Consider the following 14,617-nt stretch of genomic DNA (forward strand, 5'->3'; position numbering starts at 1 on the left):
TCTGTCTCTAAAACATAGTAAGAATACTAAAATAAAAATAAAGAACAGTGCAGATTTTAAACTAAAACCAAAATTGTTAAATCTACATAGATTTAATACGCTATTGTAAGTTTCACCTAAAAATGTTGCTCTAACATTATTTTAATTCATGTTCTGTAACAATCGTCACTCAGAAAATAGTTATAAGTTAGTTCCATTTATCTCAAATTACCAAACCATATACTCACCCAAGACCAGCATTAAGGGTAAACTTACTGCCTAGTTACCAAGGTACTCAACTATAAGAGTCGCTAAAATACCAACATAAATGCAAACAGATGGAGACAATTGTATTAGCCAGAATTACTCTTAGACAGAATATGTGAATATAGAGTAAGCATAGGGGTAAGACCTCAAGGGAACATGGCTCAAGTCAACGTCCTATAGGCTTTCATTATCCACATTTTGGATCAAAGCTGAAAGGTCTGGGACAGTAAGAAAGACGCTAAGCTTAGCCCTTAGTAGTCCTCCTCCTTTGTTGTTCTGTTATAGAACCTGGGCCTCTCCTTTCAATAAAGTTAAACAACAAATGATAAAGATCTTAAGTTTATAACACAGCAAGCCCACTAGCAGGTATGTACTCTGGAAAGCCTACTGCTCCTGCCCACCTGGAGACTTGTACTGTAATGTATGTAACAACAGCATTGTAAAAAGCTGAGACAAACTAAATATTCCTTAACAGGAAAATAAATACATAAATTGTGACTATTCATTCAATGGGATATCATAAAGTAGTGAATATGAATGATAACTACAGCACTGTACTACATGGATGAATCTCAAAAACATGCCACTGAGGAAAAGAAGCTGGTCTCCAAGACTAAATATAGTGTGAAATACAAAAAAGGAAAAATTAAACCATATATACATATGTGATATGATAAATTTTTTTTTTTTAAGTTAAGCAAATGATAAATATAGGATAGCAGCTTTCTCTGCAGGGGAGGAACACAGAATAGTTCAATGTCTAGTAATGTTCTGATTATCAGATTGGGTGGTAGGTTCACAATGTTAATTTATTATGATTCACAACCTGCATGTCTTACATGTTTTTGTGTGTATCATTACATAAGATATTAAAAAACAGAGACTGAAGGGGCACCAAGTGATCATTCTGTCCAAAACAACCACATATCTTTGGTCTGACCTTTGACCTGCAAACATTTGTTATAAGAATGATTCCGAGGCTGGGCTGGGTAGCTCACACCTGTAATCCCAGCACTTTGGGAGGCTGACCAGGGTGGATTACCTAAAGCCAGGAATTAGAGACCAGCCTGGCCAACAAGGCAAAATCCCGCCTTTACTAAGAATACAGCTCCTCGGGAGGCTGAGGCACAACAATGGCTTGAACCTGGGAGGTGGAAGTTGTAGTGAGCTGAGATCACACCACTACGCTCTAGCCTCGGTGACAGACTGAGACTGTGTCTAAAAAAAAAAAAAATAGACTAGGAGTATGCTAAGGATATTAGCAAGAACCTCATATTTATTCTTTTGTACTTATGTTCACAACAATATGAACTAATTGGCTAGTACTAAAGTTCTAGACTTTATCTTTTTGTTTAATACTGTTAAATAATTTTTATTATTAAGCTTTCATATTTCTAAATCAAAATTTGAAACAAAACAACAACAACAACAACCAAAAACCCCAAAATGTCCTGGTTGGTCCCCAAACTTGAACATACAAATACAGGTAAGAGCACAGAGGCACAGAGGGAAAATGAGCACACTGCATGGAGCTAGAAAGCTCAGCATCTGGATACCATGCAGAAGCATGAGCTATTCTATTCATGACCATAAACATGTTTCCTGACTTTTAAAAATCTTTATAGTATTATATCCAAAGCTTACTTAGAAAGATCTTCCTGAAATACCAAAACATGGTAAGGTAAGAAAAAAAGTCCAAAACTGTAAACCTACATCATCGTCATCTTTTGCTTTTTGCCTTGCATCTTCAGCTTCTGCCCGAGCTCTAGGGGGGAAAAAACGAAACAAAACTTGTTATTTGAATTGAGCTCATCTTTTCAAAAAAATAAGAGTAGGTCAACAATTTTAACTACCACTAAAGGATTATTTTTCTTTTCCCAAACGGTATTTAGCCACCTTCATTTGGTGGAGTATCATCATATCATAGCATTGTTTTCAGAAATAAACAGGTATTAAAGAAAGTGGGATAAAAAAATGTTTTACATTTCCTTATTATCAAAACAAAGATGTTTGAACAGTCTCTAACTCTTTTTGCATCCTTATAGACATAAAAAATAACAATATTTAGGCCGGGTGCAGTGGCTCACGCCTGTAATCCCAGCACTTTGGGAGGCCGAGGCAGAAGTGGATCACCTGAGGTCAGGAGTTCAAGACCAGCCTGGCCAACATGGCGAAACCCTGTCTCTACTAACAGTACAAAAATTAGCTGTGTGTGGTGGCAGGCACCTATAATCTCAGCTACTCAGAAGGCTGAGGCAAGAGAATCGCTTGAACTCGGGAGGCAGAGGTTGCAGTGAGCCAAGGCCTTAACACTTCACTCCAGCCTGGGCAACAGGAGTGAGACTCCGTCTCAAAAAGCAAAAAACAAAAGACAATATTTAGATGACAGGCTAGCAACTGGAGGGGCCTGCTCACAGCAGAGGCAATGGGCTGGGGCACTTTGCCCTCTCCCAGGCAGCTCTTGGCCTTCCAGGCTTGAGTGGACAGAAGGTCTCAGTCTCAGGGTTACATCTGTAACCCTTTGTGGCATAACTGGCAAAGAGTTTGGTTTAGAACAACACAGTTAAAACTTACTTCCTAAGCTCTTCCTCCAATTCTCTGTTCTTTTCCTCTAGTTTCAGTTTGGCTTGCTTCACAGCCTCCAATTCCCCTTGCAGCACATCTTTCTCACAGGTCAGTTCATCCACTTTTGCTATCAAATCATTCTTCACTATGTTCAAAGCATTTCTAAGAAACACATATTTCAAGTGCATTATTACAAATAAATATTCTTTCCATCTTTCAGCTATTCCTTTGTAGACTAAACTGTACAACCATAAAGACGAATAATGTAATACTTCAAGATATTCTACCCAATGTTGTTTGTAGACAAATGCAAAAAGAACACAAAGCAACAGTCTAAGGTTTTACTCATTTATCAAATGAATAAAACGAGACAGACCATCAATTACTAAAAAGTGAGAAGATTAAATTTTAAAAATAGCATTCAAAAGGTTACTATTCTTAATAATTCCTGAGAATATATTACCCAATCAATAAAGTAAAATTATTCCTTGATGTTACCTTTAATAAATAATGAGAAAACAGTCTAAACTGGAAAGTTAAGACAGTTTACACTGAAGAAAAAAACCTGAGATCCAGTTCCTTTGGGTATAGTGGGCATAGGACCTTATTATAACTGCATTCTGTCTTGGATATACACAGATGTTCCAAAGTTGCTCTGACACAGCAAACTGACAAAGGAATCCAGTCAGCTATTCCCCATGACTGGGGATCTGTCCCACTAAATGTGTCTGAGGGCTTAAGACTCCACAAATTGCACCCAAGAATGCACAGCTATGGAAGACAGCTCTGAAGAGGAAGGCTGAGTATACATCAAAATATTTGTGTGGAAATGAAACCCCAGGAGAAGAGATAAGAAAATAGACAAATCTTAGGGGAGGGAGCAAAAAAAAGTGTGAAATCAGGACAAATCCAGAAGATTAAGAAAAAGGCATGGATACTTATAGAGTGAAAAGGAGATGACAATCTGTGTTTCTACAAAAAAACAGGGCAAGGAAACATCTATCAGGGCAATGGAGGTCCCAACATTGGGGGGTGTGTGTGTGTGTGTGTGTGTGTGTGTGTGTGTGTGTGTATACTCAGAGTTGGGGAACGAGATGGGACAGGGGGATGCCATTAGTACTATGTTAAAATGATGAAGTGTCATTGACTTGGACAAGAAGAAAATTCTTTATCTTCTGTTAAAATTTCACATATACTTACTTGGTTTCCAACAGTTGTGTATTTTCTAATATAAGATTCTCAACTTCCCGACCCATTCCTATCAAAAGAAAAAAGATAAAGACTTTGAAAATAAATGAATCAATAATTATATACATTTAAAATATAAGCTATAGTCACAAGTTTTATTTTAGAAATTTTATCTGTCCTTTATTAATCTTATTTTGTCTATAATTTCATTTGATGGACTACTTTAATAGATTATAAAATTATAAATAATTATTCATTACGAACAAGGCTAAAGATCTTGTTGGCCAATTTCTTTTTTAAATCTGGATCGGCTTGCTAGGGAATGAGGCCAATTTTCAATATCTGTTAGTCTATATTTCTCATAGATAGTATTTCAAAAGCATCAAGACTTTTCTGCCAAATATTCTAATATTCCAACATTATACAGGGTAAAAAAGAATAGCTTTAATATGGATCGAAATTGTTTCTAAATCACATCTGACCTTGTAGGCTTTTGCCTAAAAATTAGACCTTATTAATGGAGAACAGGCAAAAACAAGGCTAAAGAAAGATAGAACCCCAAGGCAGATGGAACCTTACCAAAGAAATTATGGTCTTAAAGCCCATGCATTCCATGTAAAGCAAAAACAAAGAACAAGAAATGTTTTACGTAAGAAACAGCATGAAAACAGATTATTAATCTATAAAGTTTTATACATGATATGAAAAACATCTGGAATCACAATGTTATGATTTAATGCATAATGATGTGCAAAAGACAGAAATAAAGATGATTTCCTTCATTCATAAGGATGCTGATATACCTAAAAAATGCTTTACCAATTCTTTCTCGCAATAAAATTAACTATAATTAGACTGAAAATCTTCAATCAACAATACAAACTTTCCTTCAAAGTGCCACCTATAAAATAATAATGTTCAGTTATCACTTGAGTGAATGTCTTTGATCGTGTTTGGCATTTTAATAACTACTGTGAGATAAACACATAGAGCATCCAATGTAAGATCCAATGGAGTGGTCTTTAGGGAGAAGAAAGCTATTAATTTGCTTTTCCTAAGAAACTGATGATATGAAATAACACACTAGGGAATATCACTCAAAAAACAAAAAATCAAAGGAAAACAAAACAAACAAACAAAAAAAAAACCCACCAGTCACTCATCTTCAAGGAATTGTGAGCTAATAATGTTGGAAAATCACATACAATGGAAGAAGTAATAATCATAACCCAAGTAAACAGGAAAGAAATCTTTCTAAAGAAAACTACATAAGACAAAGGAGTTAACATGTCCCTTTATTTTAAAAAAGGTAATTTTCCAAATGATTTAAAAATTACTTAAAACAAATACAGCCAACCTAGGAATGCTACATATTCTGTGCACCTGGACTCACATTTTGTCTATATTCTAATTTTCTCAAAGATCAGGGTACTTACACCAGAAAGAATTAAATATCAGAAATAGATGACTTAATCATCTACCTATGTATTATCCACAAACTGAAACCAAACAAAACAAAATAAAAGTCCCAAAAAAGTTTCCAAATTCTAACTCCAAAATGATCTTCGGCAAGATATTTGCTTTAAACACTAATGCTATCTTTTTCTTCCTTTGTAGATACAATGGCTGGGAATGTTAACTTTTTAATAAAGTTATAGAGATAGAAGAAATAAGAATGTAGACTGGTTGAAAAAAGTTTATATAGTAACTATGTTTGCTATAAACTCTCAAGCACTTAGATAAGCGTGAAAGCTGAAAATATATGAAAGGCAAAAAAATAGTTGAGCAGAAAAAAAATGATGAGAAAGCATTAGATGAGAACAGCAGCCAAGAACACCTAGCTTAAAAAGCAGTAATATTAAAATATTCAAAATCATACACACCAGAATATTCCCCTAGGTAAGCAGCCCAAGAGAAAAATGAATGAGAATCTCAATTAGATTGTTTTCAGAAAGCAAGAACTAAACTCATTTACTTTAAAATGAGAGAGAAGAAACAAAGAAATTGACAAGATGTAGAGAAACCATTAACTAAACACAATGAAGTGTAAATATTTATTAAAAGAAAAAAATTGAAATGTGTGCTACAGGAAAAACAAATCCTATAATACAGTTTCTAAAATTTACATTAGCCATGAAGCCAGTAGACAAGACAGATATTCTGTAAACTGGAGGGTATACAGGACATTTTTGAAAAGATACAAAGTCCTCAGTGGGCTTAGAAAATTCACTGTATGATCCATATATTATCCTACTTGGCTTGCACGTCTTCGGGTGCATGAATATACTGCTACTGGGTCCTCACCATCACCTAAATGTGACTCAGTCTGTCCCACTATACTATGTTGTGAATTTCCTTGTACTGTACTTTTATTGTTGGTCTTTTTGCATCAATGATACAACAGCAACAACATTTTAAAATTATTGTTAAAAGATTAACTGGCAATGTACAGAGTTTACTCTTAAGGGAAAACAGTACAAAAAGTCACGAGGATACCAAATGGAAACACATGATGGTGCCTTTGAGTCTGCATGAGACCAGGATGAAGTAGAAATAAAGCCTTTCCGAGATGGCAAAAATAAATAAAGTTTACATTAAATATACACATTCCCAATGAAGAGTTATCTTAATATATGGTGTATAAATTGAATATATAACCAATAGGATTATCTAAAATTTCATTTTGAAATGATCAGTAACTCTTTATAAGAAAAACATAAAGTGGCCTCATTTCTATTCAAGACTTAAATGAAGCACAAACTTAGGTCTAATACATTTGAAAACTTTACTTATTAAAAACAAGCAAAAAAAATAAAAAACTGCCTGACAGTTTTTAAAATCACAGAAGTCTCATTTGGATTTTAACACTGATTCTAAAGCTAGGTCCATAGTTGAGCTTCAGAGTTATATGGTAATCCCTTGAGAAGATGCACAATTTTATCTAGTTCTACATGTGTGTTTTTCCAAAGGTACATTGCTCTCTTACAAATTCACCTGTAAAGAATTTTTAATCCCAAAAGGAGAAGAATCACCGATTTTGAGGTGAAACAAAACTGTCAGAACTATTTAGCAATCCCATTCACTCAGTTGCTATGTGCTAAATATGCAACAGTGAACAAAGACACAGTTGTCTCAGCCACATTGAGCTGATAGTCTGTCCAGGGAGACAGGTACCTAAAAAATAACAGTAAAGTATGAAGAGTTGTATAATAAAATGCAGTGCCATGGGAATACATTTCAAGAAAAACTAAGCTTTAATTAGGGGATCAAGGCAGAATTCCTGGAGGATGTATCACTTAAGCAAGGCAAGAAAAGAAAAAAAAAAATATAAATATATATATATATGTATGTATACACACACATTTAGGAGAGGAAACAAACAAGCCTTGGCGACTGGCTGTAAGGGAAAGTGGCAGGTGCAGGATGGAGAGCTATTCATTCACTGAAACAGTGCCTGTTGGTCCAAGAGCAGCCTTGGGGGACAGAACAATAAAGATAACAAACTGAGCTTTATACATGTCAAACTTAAAGCCCTCCAAGTCATCTTAGGGGTGTCTAGTACGCAATTAGGAAATAACAGTCTTGGGCTCTAGAAAAAGATCTGGGATGGAGATAAAAACTTGGGAGTAATTAGCCATGAAAACCAAGAAACAATGAGAGCAAACATGATTTCTCAAACAAAGTATCAGGCCTAGGACAGGAGCGCTGATACCTGAAAGATGAGCAAAGGAAGCAGATCCTGTTAAGATGACTGAAAAGGTAAGAGTCGAGACAGGAAAGGACACAGGCAAGTTGGTATCACAGAAACCCAGCAAAAAGAGTTTTAAATAAGAAAGTTGAGGGATGAGACACCGATCAAGATAAAGGACAAATTGTTGAGATTCTTTTAAATTAGTAAAATCAGAAAAAGGTTGTGCTGGCGTGATGGTACAAGCCTATAGTCCCAGCTACTTGGGAGGCTATAGGCAAGAGGATTCCTTGAGCCTAGGAGTTCCAGGACAGCCTACACAACGTAGTGAGATCTCGCCTCAAAAAAAAGAGTAATCTAAGTACTGAGTCCATATATAATGATTCAAATTTGTTATCACTGCATTACACAGAAGAGAAGCCAAGGATTTTTTTTTTTTTTTTTTTTTTTGGAGACAGAATTTTGCTCTGTCACCCAGGCCGGAGTACAGTGGTGCAATCTTGGCTCTCCGCAACCTCCACCTCCCAGGTTCAAGCAATTCTCCTGCCTCGGCCTCCCAAGTAGCTGGGATTACAAATGCACGCCACAATGCCCAGCTAATTTTTGCAGTTTTAGTAGAGATGGGGTTTCACCATGTTGGCCAGGCTGGTCTCGAACTCCTGACCTCAGGTGATCTGCCCACCTCGGTCTCCCAAAGAGCTGGGAACACAGGCATGAGCCACCGTGCCTGGCCAGGAACATTTTTATTTACCATCTTCGACCAAAAATATTCATAAGTAACCAAACTTACAGTAATATATTAAAATATTCTAATCTGGACTATTCTAGAGATAAGTGTATCAACATCTACAAAATGGAAAAGATAGTTTGTAGTCTGTTTCTTATCTTCAAAGTGGAAAAGAAACCAAAGCATCAGGATATTACTTTTAACTGATTTAAAAGACAACAGATATTTCTAAGTAGTATGGGGCTTCCAAATATTTCATAAGAAAAAAAAGTTTGGGGCCACCAACCTTAAACATTTTATCACTCATTACTGCATTATGAGGTAACACAGTGTACAAATTATATTCAGAAGTACTTCATTCTTGTTAATACAAACAGACAGCATAAAGGAATTTTGTGGGGTGATGTATTTCGATTCTGGTGAATTTTACTGCACTGAATATACATTTAAAAATTCTTCTAACATTTTTTCATCTGCTCCTCAATTTTGCCAGGGAGTTAGTTTCTTAAACCAATTATGTCTTAAAAGAAACTTTTCAGATATAATTTGATGTTAACTAAAATTAAAATGTATAATTAAATATAAAAATGGAGTATTCCTTAAGAATTAAACTTTCAGGCCGGACGCGGTGGCTCACGCCTATAATCCCAGCACTTTGGGAGGCCGAGACAGGTGAATCACGAGGTCAGGAGTTTGAGACCAGCCTGGCCAATATAGTAAAACCTCGTCTCTACCAAAAATACAAAAATTAGTCAGGCATGGTGGTATGCGCCTTTAATCCCAGCTACTCGGGAGGCTGAGACAGGAGAATCACTTGAACCCGGGAGGCAGAGGTTGTGGTGAGCCAAGATCGCGCCACTGCACTCCAGCCTGGACAAAAGAGTGAGACTATGTCTCAAAAAAAAAAAAAAAAGAATTAAAACTTTCTTAGCCCTCCATGAGAAATGCAATTCATTCAATTTCTTCCAAAGTTTTACTTAAACTTTATTTATTTATTTTTTACTTTTATTTTTTTGAGACGGAGTCTCGCTCTGTCGCCCAGGCTGGAGTGCAGTGGCACGATCTTGGCTCACTGCAAGCTCCGCCCCCTGGGTTCAGGCCATTCTCCTGCCTCAGCCTCCTGAGTAGCTGGGACTACAGGCGCCTGCAACTACGCCTGACTAATTTTTTGTATTTTTAGTAGAGACGGGGTTTCACCGTGTTAGCCAGGATGGTCTTGATCTCCTGACCTCGTGATCCGCCCGCCTCGGCCTCCCAAAGTGTTGGGATTACGGGCGTGAGCCACTGCGCCTGGCTAAACTTTAATGGTGACAATCCCTTTCTGTCTAACTATATGTACTTAAAATACTTTGAATCTCTCTCACTAGATACTTATTTATTTTTATGAGAGAGGATCTGGCTCTGTCACCCAGGCTGGAGTGCAGTGGTGCAACCCAGGCTCACCGCAACCTCTGCCTCCCAGGTTCAAGCCATCCTCACACCTCAGCCTCCCAAGTAGCTGGAACTACTGGCATACTCCACCATGCCTGGCTAATTTTGATGTTTTCTGCCATGTTGCCCAGGCTGGTCTCGAACTCCTGAGCTCAAGCGATCCACTTGCCTTGGCCTCCCAAAGTGTTGGGATTACAGGCATGAGCCACTGCAACCAGCCTAGATAGACATTTAGATAGAACTTGTGTTTTCCTTCAAAAACACTTTACAACATCAAGGACATAACTGGCAATCAATAAATTTAACATAAAATAATGCAAGCAATGTCACTCCACTCCAAAGTCATAACAATTAACAAACGAAAACTTTTGAGAACAGTGTAGTCTGTACTATAATTATACCAATAGATACAAATTTTTTTAGCTTAGTATCTCCAAAGGTATATATTTTTAATTCCATATAGTTTTTAATTTCTATAGGGTCTTAAGTTACAAGGAAGGGATATCAAAACTAATTCATATGAGCCAGAACCTTGCACTGAAAGGAACTTCAGAGATCATCTAGGGCAGGGGTTGGCAAACTCTTTCTATAAAGGGCCAGACAGTAAATATTTTAGGCTTTAGGTTTCAGTTGCCTACTCAACTCTGCTGTTGGTAGGCAAAGGCAACCACAGACAATAAGTAAATGGTGGTGGCTGTGTTCCAATAAAACTTTATTTACACACGCACACAAGGGGTCAGCTGGATTTGGCCCATAAGCGGCAGTTTGCCAGATTCCTGAACTAGGGTCCAGCTCCTTCATTTTACACACAAAGAAATTAAGGTCCAAAAAGGTTAAGACACTTGGCAAAGGTCAGCAGGCAAATAGTCTAAGAGCCAAATGCAATATTCTTTTCAAACCATGTATTCTTCTAGAACACAAACTTTAAAATGATTATATTTACCATAGAGCTAAAACATAATATACTCTGTGAAAACTTAGAAAAATCAAGTGTTATAATTGCTTATTTAATTAAAGTCAACAGAATATAATGAAATTTATGTAAGCCAGGGAATAACTAGGCATCAATCCATACACACACACACACACACACACACACACACACACACCTCCATGTTCTTATGTGTAGTTATCTGTTTTGGAACATAGCAGGAGTTCAATAAATTGTGTTGTATGAATTCAAAACATGAATTTAAATGCAATTCAGTTTTAAGCATATCCATATGCAAAGGTGCTTTCATTTAAAACTTTCATGATCACAAAGAATATGTTTCCAATAATTACCTAAAAGGGCAATAACCCTGTACCACTGAGCAGTTGAGGACATTTTAAAGGTCTTTTCAATTAAATCATTTAAAAAATCAATTTTAAAAACAATATGAGACTTCTTCAGATGAGCTATCATACCTAGTAAATCTGCTCCTTCATCCACATCTCCTATTAGGCCTGAGCCAGCTGAAGACAGTTCTTCAAAGAGAGATTCTGTATTGCGATCAAAAGCTTTGTTCTCTATGCCTTTGGTGGGAGTGCTGTGCAACAAGAACAACAAAACCAAATCAACAAATGACAAAAGACTTTTTTGACGCTGTAAAATGAATACAATAGGCTAAGCTACATAGGACTTTCTTACCTATAATTTATGTTTACTACAAAATATAACTTAAAAAGATTTCTCAAAGGCTTCCTAAGAAATTCTCACTAAGCTCCACGGAAATAGCTGGTGAAGAAACTATAGAATGTTTTTGTTGTGTGATCCCAGCAAACACAAGCAATAATGGCAGCTCCTCTGCTCTATACCAGGTGCTGGTCTCAGTGCTTCCCATAAATTACCTATGTCACAAGAAGGCAATTAGGTATGTAAAAGACGGTTAGAGTAGCATTTCTCATAGTGGCAAAAACTGAAATGACCTAAATGACCATTAACAGGGGACAAATGAGGTAAGTTATACACATATAAAATTAAAATTTTTACCTTTAAGGTTAAAAACATAAATAGAGCTTTATAAACTAAAGAAACCCATTATACAAAGGTTTTTTTTTTAATCAAGTTGCAAAACAGCATATATACTATATGCCCTATTTTGCAGGGGTGTATAGGGGAATGGGGAAGTGTATATGTTTGTGCCTGAATACTATTATTAATAGAAAAAACTCTGTAGACCATTTCCAGTTAAATATGGTGGAGAGAACATAGTCATTTATCACCTATTAACTCAGAAGCTCAACTAAAATGAAAGTTAAGAAATTAAAAAGGTATACACCCAAAAGGACAAAGAGAGTAGAAAAAGAAACTATAGCAGACGAAATGTGAACAAAATTCTGTAGGATGGAAAACAGATGGGCAAACAGTAGAAAGTGACTCAATAGACCAGAGAAAACTGAAACCTAAGCCACTGGGGTTTAGGGAGGAGGTCAATATGCTGCCAGAACCCCTGAAAGGCCTAGGACTTGAAGGTACCAGCAACCACAGGGAGGGCATGCAGGGAGGAACATGAAACAGAAGAACAGGATTTAAAAAACTGTACAAAAGGCAGTACAGGACCTAGACACAATCCTCCAGAACAGTGAGACCTCCCTTCTCTTGACACAGCTGCCTAATAATGGAAGCCAAGTTTAAATGTTAAGGCAGGAAAGTGGAGAATCAGCATTATTTACTTAAGTATGAATAAAACAGCCACAGAGTACCAGATGTCTAAAGAAGGCCTCTATTATAAAAGAAAGGGCCCAAAACAAAGAGGATGTGACAGAGACACTAAGAGCAAAAAAAGACAATGCAGGCAGCAACAACAACAAAAAAACAAAGCACTTAATTTTCTTCAGAATAAATGTTGCACTCGTAAAATAGCAAGATGGTATAAAAAGTACCAACCAAGAAAAAGAACTTGAAAAAAAAAAAAAAAGAATGAGGATTTAAAAAAAAATCTGCCAGCAATTCGTACAAAATAAAAGAGATACGAAAGAGGGGAGAAAATAAATTATGACAGTCACTCCAGGATGTGTTCAACACATACCTAAGAGGCGTTCCAGAACGAGAGCAGAAGAAACAAGAAGAAGAAGAAAGAGAGAAAATTTCCCAGAACTGGAAGATAGGAATGTTCAGATGAAAAGACTTAACTTCCTATAAGAAGATACAAAAAAGACCCCTACACCAAGCACAGCATCATTAATTTTTAAAAAATCAAGAAAGTGACAATCTTAAAAGATTTCAGAGAGTATATAAAAATAAGCAAGAACTCAAATAACAACACCCTGAACTCAACATGAAAATGAAGTAATGTCTTTGCAATTCTGATGGAAAAAAAAATCTCCCAACCCATAGTTCTTTATCTAGCCAAACTATCAAGTATGTCTTCTTATGAAATTTGTAACATTCAAGTACATAGTGCTCAAAAAAAAAAAAAAAAATTAACTTGTCACGCACCCTTTGCCCGGAAACCTAGTAAGGATATGCTCCATCAAAACAAAGGCATAAATCAAGAAGCAGGATGATGTGGCATCCAGGAAACAAAAGATACAACAGAGAAAGGTGAAAAGAATTCCAGGGATGATAGTGAGGGCATATTCCAGAACCAGAGCAAATATGACAGCAGTCTCAATTGGAGAATGGGAATAGGAGGCTGCAGGAGAGTGAGCCCTAGGAAACAGACAGGTTTTGTGTTTAGTCATATTGGGGACTTTTACATTTATGAATTGCATAGTGTCTGCCAATGATTTAGTAACAGGTCCACAGAAACATAAGGAAAAGAAACAAAATAACCCAAGGCTTTATTAATTTCAGAAGAACAAAAAGTTGTAAAAGAAATGAAATGGGCTGGACGCGGTGGCTCACGCCTGTAGTCCCAGCACTGGGAGGCCAAGGCAGGTGGATCATGAGGTCAGGAGTTTGAGACCAGCCTGACCAACGTGGTGAAACCCCGTCTCTACTAAAAATACAAAAATTAGCCAGGCATGGTGGCGCACGCCTGTAATCCCAGTTAGGGTGCTGAGGCAGAAGCACTGCTTGAACCTGAGAGGCAGAGGTTGCAGTGAGCCGAGATCACACCACTGCACTCCAGCCTGGGTGACAGAGCGAGACTCTGTCTTGGAGGAGGGAAAAAAATAAAAAAAGAAACTAAATGCAATTATACTGTATTCTGTGGCTAAGCAGAATTACAGGTTAATTTTATGTAGTCATACTGATATAAATAACGAATTTAAGTAGCAATTTGAAATATAATAATATTCAGAGGATGAAAGGATGGTGGTTTAGGCATTATATCCTCATCTACTATAGAAAGCCAACAGCTAGCATCACAGCCTTTTTCAACCAGGGTTCCTTATTTGATCTACAAAATACAGAAAAGGATTTAAGTGAGTATTTTCTCCGTTCTCCCAAGGTAAGTACACACCTAGAGTCCTATTCTAGACGCACAGGAGCATAGCTAATTCATTATATACAAGAGATGCCTTAGGGCATTAGGACTGCATTTTCTCACAGAATCTCAGCTGAAAAAGGGAGGGATGAAGGAGGGGCAGGAGGAGCATGTTATTTTAGATACCTGAAGATAAACAGCGTAAGAGAGAGCTAAGAAGTGATAGAGTTGTGCACCCTTTACCCAGAAAGCTAGTAAGGATATGCTCTGTCAAAACAAAGGCATAAATCAAGAAGCAGGGTGATGTAGGACCGAGGAAACAAGAGTGGCGACAGAATGAGAACCTGTCTGAGAGGAAGAGAGAGACAGGGGGTTCTGGATTTGAATCCCAGGTCCACCTCTTGCTAGCTTGGTAATCTG

At 36.9% G+C, this 14,617-nt stretch overlaps 1 protein-coding gene across 14 annotated transcripts in view; it reads right to left on the reverse strand.

Moving 5' to 3' along the window:
- The window catches only part of LOC116463547 (C-Jun-amino-terminal kinase-interacting protein 4), a 165,344-nt gene that overhangs the window by 41,614 nt on the left and 109,113 nt on the right, over window positions 1–14,617 (reverse strand). For 8 of the 14 annotated variants that reach the window (XM_058434710.1, XM_032146680.2, XM_058434712.1 and 5 more), the window contains 5 exons: window positions 11,253–11,374; window positions 5,883–5,894; window positions 4,012–4,069; window positions 2,821–2,973; window positions 1,960–2,011 (listed from right to left, as the gene is read on the reverse strand). In XM_058434710.1, the coding sequence (XP_058290693.1) occupies window positions 1,960–2,011; window positions 2,821–2,973; window positions 4,012–4,069; window positions 5,883–5,894; window positions 11,253–11,374 (397 nt within the window). The remainder of the gene's footprint in view (window positions 1–1,959; window positions 2,012–2,820; window positions 2,974–4,011; window positions 4,070–5,882; window positions 5,895–11,252; window positions 11,375–14,617) is intronic. The other 6 variants (XM_032146686.2, XM_032146685.2, XM_032146681.2 and 3 more) reach the window with 1 other exon arrangement.

The sequence above is a fragment of the Hylobates moloch genome, unplaced genomic scaffold (assembly GCF_009828535.3).
Source record: "Hylobates moloch isolate HMO894 unplaced genomic scaffold, HMol_V3 SCAFFOLD_41, whole genome shotgun sequence".
Taxonomy (NCBI): domain Eukaryota; kingdom Metazoa; phylum Chordata; class Mammalia; order Primates; family Hylobatidae; genus Hylobates; species Hylobates moloch.